At 69.3% G+C, this 9412-nt stretch overlaps 5 protein-coding genes across 5 annotated transcripts in view; 4 read left to right on the plus strand and 1 right to left on the minus strand.

Moving 5' to 3' along the window:
- The window catches only part of CHLNCDRAFT_145019 (hypothetical protein), a gene marked incomplete at both ends in the record, with an annotated part of 5901 nt that extends 5296 nt beyond the window's left edge, over positions 1-605 (plus strand). Inside the window, 2 exons of the mRNA XM_005848269.1 lie at positions 18-154; positions 501-605. Coding sequence (XP_005848331.1) covers positions 18-154; positions 501-605 — 242 coding nt within the window. The remainder of the gene's footprint in view (positions 1-17; positions 155-500) is intronic.
- Positions 606-1216: 611 nt separating this feature from the next.
- CHLNCDRAFT_145020 (hypothetical protein) lies at positions 1217-2988 on the plus strand (the record flags this gene model as incomplete). Its single annotated transcript, XM_005848270.1, has 5 exons — positions 1217-1339; positions 1426-1837; positions 1950-2031; positions 2158-2259; positions 2445-2988. 5 exons carry the CDS (start codon positions 1217-1219, stop codon positions 2986-2988), a joined length of 1263 nt encoding a protein of 420 aa, XP_005848332.1.
- A 245-nt stretch (positions 2989-3233) lies between these two features.
- CHLNCDRAFT_145021 (expressed protein) lies at positions 3234-3828 on the plus strand (the record flags this gene model as incomplete). The annotated part of the gene is made up of 3 exons (XM_005848271.1): positions 3234-3390; positions 3530-3618; positions 3709-3828. The coding sequence occupies 3 exons, from the start codon at positions 3234-3236 to the stop codon at positions 3826-3828; spliced, it is 366 nt and encodes a 121-aa protein (XP_005848333.1).
- Positions 3829-4291: 463 nt separating this feature from the next.
- CHLNCDRAFT_145022 (hypothetical protein) lies at positions 4292-5496 on the minus strand (the record flags this gene model as incomplete). The annotated part of the gene is made up of 4 exons (XM_005848460.1): positions 4292-4859; positions 5006-5126; positions 5232-5281; positions 5384-5496. 4 exons carry the CDS (start codon positions 5494-5496, stop codon positions 4292-4294), a joined length of 852 nt encoding a protein of 283 aa, XP_005848522.1.
- A 614-nt stretch (positions 5497-6110) lies between these two features.
- CHLNCDRAFT_57648 (hypothetical protein) overlaps positions 6111-9412 on the plus strand; it is a gene marked incomplete at its 5' end in the record, with an annotated part of 5265 nt that continues 1963 nt past the window's right edge. The window contains 10 exons of the mRNA XM_005848272.1: positions 6111-6119; positions 6312-6419; positions 6535-6678; positions 6888-7041; positions 7242-7394; positions 7570-7658; positions 7869-8066; positions 8321-8452; positions 8718-8987; positions 9203-9283. Coding sequence (XP_005848334.1) covers positions 6111-6119; positions 6312-6419; positions 6535-6678; positions 6888-7041; positions 7242-7394; positions 7570-7658; positions 7869-8066; positions 8321-8452; positions 8718-8987; positions 9203-9283 — 1338 coding nt within the window. The remainder of the gene's footprint in view (positions 6120-6311; positions 6420-6534; positions 6679-6887; positions 7042-7241; positions 7395-7569; positions 7659-7868; positions 8067-8320; positions 8453-8717; positions 8988-9202; positions 9284-9412) is intronic.

Here is a 9412-nt window from a genome sequence, read left to right on the forward strand (position 1 = left end):
ACCCCCGCTGCCCGCAGACATGGTTGTGATCCAGCTGGACCCAGGCAGCAGCCAGGTGATGGACTTCTGGCGGCAGCGCAACCCAGAGGCGGTGGCGGTGGTGGAGGTGATGGGCATGCAGGCGGGGGACCCCGCCACTGCCTTCATCTACCAGGTTGGCTGGGCAAGGGGTGGGGGAGTGTTAAGGGAGGGAGGGAGCGGTGTGGAGAGGCAGGGGAGTGGCGACCACCTGCATGTGTCGTGGCTCTGTTGAATGCATGCCCTGGTCTTGCTCCTGCCATGAAACGCAAACTAATGTCGGCGCTCTGCTGCCCTGCCTGCCCCACCCTGCTTCCACTTCGTCTCACAACAGAACTTCACGTGCAAGGTGCGACGCTCCTCTCAGAGCCTGGCTGCACGAGAGTGTTTGGCTGCCGAGCGATGCGCTGTGATGACGCGCTGCGCGACCAACCTTGTGTGACTGGGGGCGCCCCTGCGGACCTCCTGCCCTGCCGCTGCAGGCCCCCACCAGGGACCCCGAGAAGGTGAAGCAGGTGCTGGCGGAGCCTCGCATCAGCGCCGCCAAACCCGCCGCACAGTTCCAGCTCCCCGGCACCAAGCGCTGACGGGGGACACCTTTAACACATGCTGGCACCATTGCCAGGAGGCCTGCCTGTCATAGCTGCCATGGCCTTCCGGTTGCTGCACTCTGAAACCCGTTGCCCTGCACTGCCCTGCCCTGCGCCTGTCGGCACCCCAGACTACCGACCCTTGCTACTGACTTCTGCACCCTCAGTCATTTCAGAGAACTTGTGAAGCAATGCATGCATTAGCAGGGGCAGTGAACAGGTCAGGAGGGTTTGGCGTGCGCCTTCGGCGGCAGCGCTGAGTTGGCGGCAATGGCTCAACAGCCATTTGAACACAATCCTACTGCGTGCACTGTTTCCCTCGGACTTGCCATCTCCCCAGCCTCGGCTTCATTTATGTGGAGCTTCGATTGAGGGCTGAACCACAAGCTTATTCAGCGCTGCGGAGCCCCTGGCCCGCCTTGTCGCCCCCCCGATTGGAGCATTGGGCCAGTTGGTACTGATCAACAGCAGCCGCGTTGCAGGAGGGCGGCCGCCGGGCCAGGAGCTGACGGGGCGGCGGCGGCGGCGGCGCCGTAGGGGCCGGCCAGTCCATCACCCCAAGTTGCCACAGCTTCTCACTCTAGGCAGCGTTGGGCGTACCAGGCTGCATGGATGGGTCCCAGGATGGCGCCAGGGTCGGCCTCAGGCAGAAGATTGCGGTCATCCTGATGGCGCTGGGCCTGCTGGGGGCGGGGGAGCTCGCTGTTCTCACCTGGAGCGACGTTTCCCAGGTTTGCCGGAGCCACACGAAGCTGCATGCTGGTAGACTCTATATGCTATCCACACCATGACGCCTGGCATGGTGCGCCGCTTGCAGATCGCCGGAGCACGGCATGCGGCGTACGAAGCCGCCACGGCTGCGGAGTACGAGGCCGCCCCCAGCACGGCTGCCCCCGGCAAGGTGGCCCTCATGTTCCTCATCCGCAGCGACCTGCCCACCGAGCCGCTGTGGCGGCTGTTCCTGGACTCCGCCACGGCGGCAGTGCGAGGAGCGGCGGTGGGCGGCAGGAGGGGCGGCGCCGGGCACAGCGGCTGGGAGCAGCTGTTCAGCGTGTATGTGCACCCCGCGGCGGGGCGGCACCTGCCCAGGGGCAGCCTTTTCGCACGGCACGAGGTGCCGGACCGCGTGGGGGCGGTGTGGGGCAACCACAGCATTGTCGACGCGGAGCGGGCGCTCCTGCGAGCAGCCCTGCACGACCCTCTGAACCAGCGCTTTGTCCTGTTGTCAGGTGCGGCGTGGTTGGCGGCATGCGCTATGCCAGGCGGGCCCCCATGCCCAGATTGCCTTGCCTTCACATTCGAGGCATGAATGCCCCATGCCATGCCCGGCTGTGGCTGCAGAGACTTGTGTGCCAGTGTACAGCACTCCGGAGATTTACACCCAGCTCCTCTCCGAGAACCGCAGCCGCATCAACGCTTGCAGGTGCGGCTGGATCAGCTTGCCAGCTCAGCAGTTCGCCGGCTTGCCAGGTTGGGGCTTGCCGACATTGCAGCCGCCGCCTCCCCACCCCCGCCGGCTGCGTCGGCTGCCTCCCTGCTGCCGCCGCAGGGATGCTGCGGACCCCAATGACGGCAACAGGCGCATGACGTGGCGCTGGCAGCCCGGCATGCTCCAGGCAAACGTCACCAGGGACACATGGCGCAAGAGCAGGTGCGCCACTGCTCCCGCCATCGGCCATAGCCTGCGCGCAGATGCGATACCGGCTGGCACCTCGAGCAGCCTTGCCGCACACCCCATGGGGGCAGCCTACTTGGGGTGACGCTTTCTTTGACATCTTGATGCATGCCCGCTGGGCCCACGCGCGCCGCTGGCCTCCTCTCCCCTCCGCCGCGCAGCCAGTGGTTCATGCTGACGCGGAGGCACGCAGAGGTGGTGGTGCGGGATGTGGCGGTTGACGCCGTGTTCCGCGCCCACTGCTGGACGGCCCGCAACTGGAATGACCGCTTCTGTACCAGCGACGAGCACTACGTGCCCACCCTGCTGGCCTGGAGCGGGCTGGAGGGGGAGGCCACGTGCGGCGGCGGCATCACCTACACAGAGTGGCGGGCGCGGGCCGCGCACCCCACCTCCTTTAAAGAGGCCACGGGGGCGGTGCTGGCGCAGATGCGGGGCGGCTGCAACGGCAGCGCGCTGGCGGCCGCCGCGGTAGAGGCGGTGGGCAGGTTGCTGCGGGCACCGAGGGGCGGCGGTGGGCAGGCTGCGGGGCTAGCTAACAACGGCACGGGCGCGGATGCAGCGAGCAGCGCCGTGCTGGCTGCGCTGGGCAACCTCACGTCGGCGCTGCTCCCGCCCACCTGCCCCATGTTTGGCCGCAAGGTGCCGGGCAGCTCTGTCAAGAAGTGGGCTGCCCTGCTGGAGCCTGTAATGCAAGCTGGGTGAGGTTAGGGGCAGTGGTGCTCCCAAGGAGACACAAGTCCCACACATCAGGGTGCCGCCCGGCCGCCACGCGGACGGTGCCAGCAGGCATCGGCAGCCCGTCGGGCTGAGCCCGACCCTGCAGGCCCCGTATATATGTCGCCAACTTTCCGAGAAGCTGTGCCTGCCCCCCCGGTGCGCCTGCTCAGCGCTCACGGCTGCAAAACCCTGTGCCGCCACACGTGACGCCCTTGGGGCTCCGACACGCCATGAGCGGCAGCGAGCCCGCCCAGGCGTCTTCCGGCACCCTGACCAAGCTGAAGTCGGCCCTGGGGCTACAGAGCACGCAGCCCAAGGGGCCCGCCCCGATAAACACACATAAACCCACATCGCACTCCTCCCTCACGCGGCAAGACTCCTTCCCGGGTGGGTGTCGGATGGGGCGTGCCAGGGCCTGGGGGGCGGACCCGAGGGCCAGCCGCACCTGCCGCCCCCGCACTTCTGGCGCCCAGCCGCGGTGCGACGATCGGCAGCACGCTCCCGCCCTCTTTGCCGCTTCCTGCAGAGATTTGCTCCACCCCCAGCGACGTGGGCATCTTCGAGGTGGCACACAACAAGTGCCGCAATGCAGACGGCACCTTCTCTTGGCGCAAGGTGCGGCCAGGGCCTGGCGCCAAGCCCGCCCTGCCTGTGCTGCCTCCCGCCCGTGCCTGATGTGGCAGCTGTGCTGCCCGCCTCCTGCAGTTCTTCTTCGAGGCGCCTGGACGCCCCACCACGCCACGCAACGGAGGGGGCGTAGGAGCCGCCGCCTCTGCCGCCGCAGCTGGGGCGGGAGCGGCGGCGCCTTCAGTGGGCCAGCAGTGATGCCGCAGCCTTGGCCGCGGGCCCAGGCCCCACCCTCCCCTTGTTAATCCCGGTGATTTTCTGCAACCCAGCCCACAGCGCAGCGTGCTCCGGCGCCTGAGGGCCCACGCTTGCCGCGCTCTTTGTATCAGTAGTTTTGTGCTTTGCTCCAGCTGCCTTCTGCTCGTCATGACGATTCTCTCTGCCCAGCTACCACTGCTCCCCTGCGTCCCACCTGCTGGGCCTGTGCCACTCACCGCGCAGCAGGACACTAAACTTTGGATTGGAATTTGTGCGGCGAGGTGGCTCAGCCCAGCCCCAAAGCGTCGCCCCGCTGTCCCCTCGACAGATGCCTGAGGATGCGACTCACCACAGCCTGTTTTGCAAGCGCTCGGTGCCAGTGCTCTTGATGTGTAAGGCACCCCCAAACCGCCACCAAGCAGACAGGGTCAGGGGTGGTGTGGCGCGGCCGGGCCGGCGGCTGCTATCGCTCCCTCTCTCGTTCGCCCGCCAAAATGCTGCCCCCCGCGTCGCCGCTCAATGCCACCCCCGCCGCCGCCGCCCGCCGCGCCGCCAGCAGCCGTGGCGGCACCGAGGGCGAGGTGGTGCGCTGCCACCACACCCGCGCCGCGTACGCCGCCACGCCGCCGCCGCCCGCCAGCAGCAGCGGCATGCTGACCATGCAGCCGCCGTCTGCCAGATTCAGCAGCGTGAGGAGGGCGGCCGCGGCGTGCGCCATGGGCACCGCCGCCGCGCGCCCCACCTCCCGCCGCTCCAGCCCGTCGAAGAACAGCACCATGCCGCCCGCCAGCAGGGCGGCCAGGCCCAGCGTGCTCAGCGCGCCCACCAGAAAGTACGACATGTGGGGGCAGTGCGGGCTGTAGATGGTGCCGTCCCCCAGGCTGAGCGGCAGCCAGGCCAAGAAGAAGAAGGCGGAGTGCACGGCGGCGTGGCTGAGGCCGTGCGTCAGCGCCAGCGAGGCGCGGTCGGCGGCGGACAGCGGCGCGTCGCCCTGCTCGGCTGCGATGCGCTGCAGCACGCGCACGCTCAGCCTGCGGCGTGGTGGAAGGCCGGGGCAGGTCTAAGCGCGGGGCGGCAGCTGGAGGTCGGGGGTGCCATCGCACATGGCACCTGTCCCCAACCATCGGGAGTGTGGAGCCTCTTAGCAAAGCAAGTCGCCCGCCGCCGCAGCCCTCACACACTGCCTGCCGCTTGCCTGTGGAAGCGCCAGATGCCCACCCTGGCCAGCTCCTGGACCAGCACCGCCACCAGCACTAGGGCAGCATAGGGCCCGGGGGATGCTGGCAGCGGGGCCCAGGCTGCACGGCAGTGGAGGGGGCGAGCAGCGCAGAGGGTTGTGCGCGCTGGCGGCGGGGCAGGCTCCAGGGCAGACACAATGCCACACGGCTGCGCGGTGGACCCACCTCTGAACAGCGCCGATATGAGGAATAGTGTGAGCAGCCAGAAGAAGGCACTGCACGACAGAGGAGGGTGCACTCTTCGAGGGTGGCGGTGCAGGCGGCGGCGGTGCGATGTGATCGAGGTGTTGGCAGCCGCTGGCGGCACGTTCACTCACCTGCCCAGCGCCAGCAGCAGTAGAAACGACTTGGGGAAGATGCAGACGGAGCCCACGGCGGCCAGGGGAGAGCAGCCCAGCAGGAACAGCCCCAGAAACCCCGTCCAGCCCATCCTGACACGAAGAGCAGGCCACTCAGCTACTGTTGAATAGGGCAGGCACGGGATTGGCGTTTCTTCCAATGAAAAGCCCCGTCAGCCGACCTGCCCTCTCATCAGGCGGGCCTTGCTCGGCCCTCCGCGTTCCCTGCTCCCCCCTGGGCAGGCCCTCTCGCATGCACCGCGTCCCAGAGTGTGTGTGGAGTACTGATCTCGCGCGGGCTGACCTCCAGGCGCCTGCCCGCGGCTGCTCTGCACCGCCGGCAGCATGGCCGATGAAACAGTGCAGATAGAGGCCAAGCACCTCCAGGAGGTGAGCGAACGCGGGGCGCCCACGCAACGACCGCCCGCACGGCGCGGGCTGTGCGGGCGGGTGATCGCCGGGCGTGGCGGGCGCAGGGTGCGCCAGACAGCCGTGCGGACGCCGCCTGGCGCAGCCACCCACCGGCGCTTCTCTCGGCCCGCACCCATCCCCGCCCACCCCACCCGCCACCCTCCTGCAGGTGCTCTCCCGCCTGACTGATCGGCGTATTGCGGTTGAGAAGGAGCTGTCGGCGCTGGGGGAGGCCAAGAAGGGCGCCAATGACATCTTCCGCCACTGCCGCGGCTTTGAGCGGGCCTACTCGGTCATGCTCCAGGTGGGCGGCCACGATCGGCCGGATCGGAGCAGCGGCGTGCCTGCTTGCCGCCTGCTCTCGTGTGCCTGCTTGTCCGCAAGCCTGCGCAGCTTTTCTCCCTTCTTTTGGCAGCAAGAAGTCGTTCATTACCACACGTGCGCTTGCTTGCCTCACGCGCGTGCGGCTGGGTTGCCCTGGCGGGGTGGTGTGCAGGAGGCCAACACGGCCTTCAAGATCAGGGCCGTAGTGGAGGGCACCCTGCCCGAGTCGCTGCACAAGATCCCCATTGAGAAGCGCTTCACCAAGGCGTATGTGCGGGAGGTGGGTCTGAGCGGTGGCGGGGGCAGGACAGGAGAGGAGTGGGCGTTTGTGCCTGTGGGCTGCCGCTTGGTTCAGATGAGCCACTGCTCCCGCCCCCTGGGGTGTCGTCCTGCAGATCTGTCGCCAGGCAGATGGCTTCCAGCCACACCTGGTGTCCCCGGAGCGCGGCATCAAGCGGCTGGTGCAGGAGGCGATGATGCAAACCAGCCCGCACGTGCACCGCTTTGTGGACGAGATACACCTGGTGCTCATGGACACGGTGCGCTGGGGGTGGGAACGGGAAGCTGGCACTGCTGTTGCGCTGCTGGCCTGCGCTTGTGCAGCTTCAGCTATCACAGGGCTGCCAGCTGGCGGGTCGGATGCCTGGCGCCGGGTCTGGAAGAGCAGGCATGGAAGGCCGGGGCGCGCAGCGGGAGGAGCAAGGGGCTGACGGCAGGCGGCACGCCCGGCGGCCCTGCCTTGCTGCAGGTGCGGGAGGCGGCGCGGCGGTCGGTGCTGACCGAGGCGGGCATTTCCGACCAGGGCAAGGGCATGGAGTTCCTGCGCCTCAAGGGCTTTGAGAACGCCGTCATCCAGGCGGCCACGCGGGCGCTGGAGGAGTGGCGGGAGGAGGCGCACCAGGGTGGGTGCCGCGTGCGCCCGCTGCCTGCGGTGCTCCCGGTGCTGCCAGCACTGCTGCGATGATGGCGCAGCAGCGCCGCGCCCACCAGCAGCTGCGAGGCTTCGCATCAGCCCTGCTGGTTCCGCGCGGTCGCCCCTGCTGCCGCGGCTGCACCCCCCAGCAAACTTGCTCACGCTTCACCCCTGCTACCCCTTTTGCAGTGGCTGAGACGATGGTGCAGATGGAGTGCAACTACGTGACCCCCAGCTTCTTCCGGGAGCTGGAGCAGGAGTACCAGTCGGGGCTGAAGAGCGAGGACGAGGGGCTGGAGGGGGCGGCGGAGCCCGAGGACCGCATGGCGCAGCTGGCGCGCGGTGCGTGTGCGCTGGCGCGGCCGCCTGCCAGGGCCCGTGCGCCGCGCTGCCTGCGTGGCGCCTGCCTCTGCGCGCTTGCTGGGAGTGCTGGAGCAGGCAGGCTTGCCCTGCACCAGGCAGCCGCAGTCCTCTTCTGCTGCTCATGCGCGTGTGTGTGTGGCGTGGTGGTGCGCAGGCGTGCCCGCGGGCGATGGCGGCGAGTCTGACGACGACAGCGAGGCGCCCGACACCGCCCGCTCCGCCATCAGCCGCGAGTCACCGCCGGTGAGCACCGCCGGCATATGGGCCGCTGCCTGCTGTGAGCTGTGCTGGGCCGCTGCGCAGGCCTGCCCCCGCAAATCATGCAAGCAGCTGGCATGGGGCGGCGGGGTGCACCCTGCAGGCCCAGCCCTGCACACCTACCCGTGTGCCTCCCCGTCCACCTGTGCCCTTGTCCCTGCCCTGTTCTACCCACCCCTGCCCCCCGCCCCGCAGGCCAAGCTGCCCCAGCTGCGCGACGACCTCAAGGCCGGGTGGCTGGAGAAGCGCAGCGGCGACAGCAGCAGCCTGAACGCGCTGCCGCTGGACAGCTGGAAGTGGCAGCGCCGCTGGTTTGTGCTAGCCATGGAGTCGGGCTTCCTGTACTACTTCAAGAGCCCCGAGCAGATGTCCACGCCCGGCCTGTCGCCCAAGGTGGTCACTATCGTGCCCGAGAGAGACCGCACGCAGCACCCTGCACGCGCGCGCGTGCCTGCCCTGCCCTGCTGCCCGCGCGCTCCGCCCGCCTGGCACCCCGCCGCCGTGCGCCTGGCACCCGCTGCAGCCGGCAGCCCGTGCGGCATGTGCCGGCAGCGCCGATGTGTTGGCAGCTGAGGCGGATGTCGCCTGCGCCCTCTGCAGCGCTCGACCCCGCCTGGCGCCTGGCCCCCCTGCCTGCGTGCCTGCAGGTGACCATCAACCTGCGGGACTGTGTGGTGGAGGACTTTGACGCCGCCACCCAGCCCTCCCAGAAGCGCAGCACGCAGAAGCTGGACAACAAGGCCGGGTCGGTGTCGCTGCTCATCCGCATCTCCCACAAGGTGCGGCAGCGGCTGCCTGGCTGGTGGGGCGCTGCAGGGGTGCCGGCCGGCAGCACAGCCGAGTCAAAGTTTGGGCTCGCTGCCTCCCTGCCAGCAGGCAGCCGTGCCGCAGCGTTTTCTTGCCGGCCCTGCTGCCCGCCACCCACCTGTGTGCAGTCCCGCTGGCTCCTCCTTTCTAGCCCTCCTGCCCCTCTGCCTCTCACCCACCCTCCCTCCCACCTGCCCTCCCACCTGCCCTCCCACCTGCCCTCCCTCCCTCCCGCAGAACCCTGCCATGTCTGTGGCCAAGAACCACCACCAGATTGTGGTGCGGGCGGGAGATGCGGCCGAAAAGTACGAGTGGCTGGCGCGCCTGCGCAACGCGTCAGACTCGCGGGGAGGCGTGGGGCGCGCGCCCCTGCTCAGCGCCACCACGCAGCAGCTGCAGCAGGCGCAGGCGGGGCAGGGGCCGGCGCCGGGCGCCGCACCGCGCAGGGCCTCCGCTGGCGGCGCAGCACTGGAGCGGGGGCCGCCGCCCGAGCCGGAGAGGCCCAAGGTGCGGCGCCGGTTGGCCCGCTGCGTGTGCGCCCTCCCTAGGCCCTGCCTCTCTCTCTCTCTCTCTCTCTCTCTCTCTCTCTCTCTCTCTCTCTCTGCTCTCACCGCGTCCTCAGCTCGGCTCCTCGCCACTCCCATATCCCTCGCATGGTGTTGGCAGCAACCTGGTGCCCCTGTGCCGCCCGCCTCTCCCCTCCCCGCCCCGCCCCCCCGCAGGGCTTCTTTGGGCGCACCATGGAGAAGGTGTCCGACCGCTTTGGCGGCTTTGGTGGCAGCAAGCTGGGCAGCGTGACAGAGGTGCGGCGGCGCCTCACGCCTGCCGGCAGGCCCGCAGCGCGCAGACGTGTGTGGCGGCCAGCCTGGGGCGCCGCGCCGGCGCCCGTCCCCCACCTGCCACTGCCGCCCGCCTCGCTGCTTGCTGCGCCT

Source organism: Chlorella variabilis, assembly GCF_000147415.1.
Source record: "Chlorella variabilis unplaced genomic scaffold CHLNCscaffold_8, whole genome shotgun sequence".
Taxonomy (NCBI): Eukaryota; Viridiplantae; Chlorophyta; class Trebouxiophyceae; order Chlorellales; family Chlorellaceae; genus Chlorella; species Chlorella variabilis.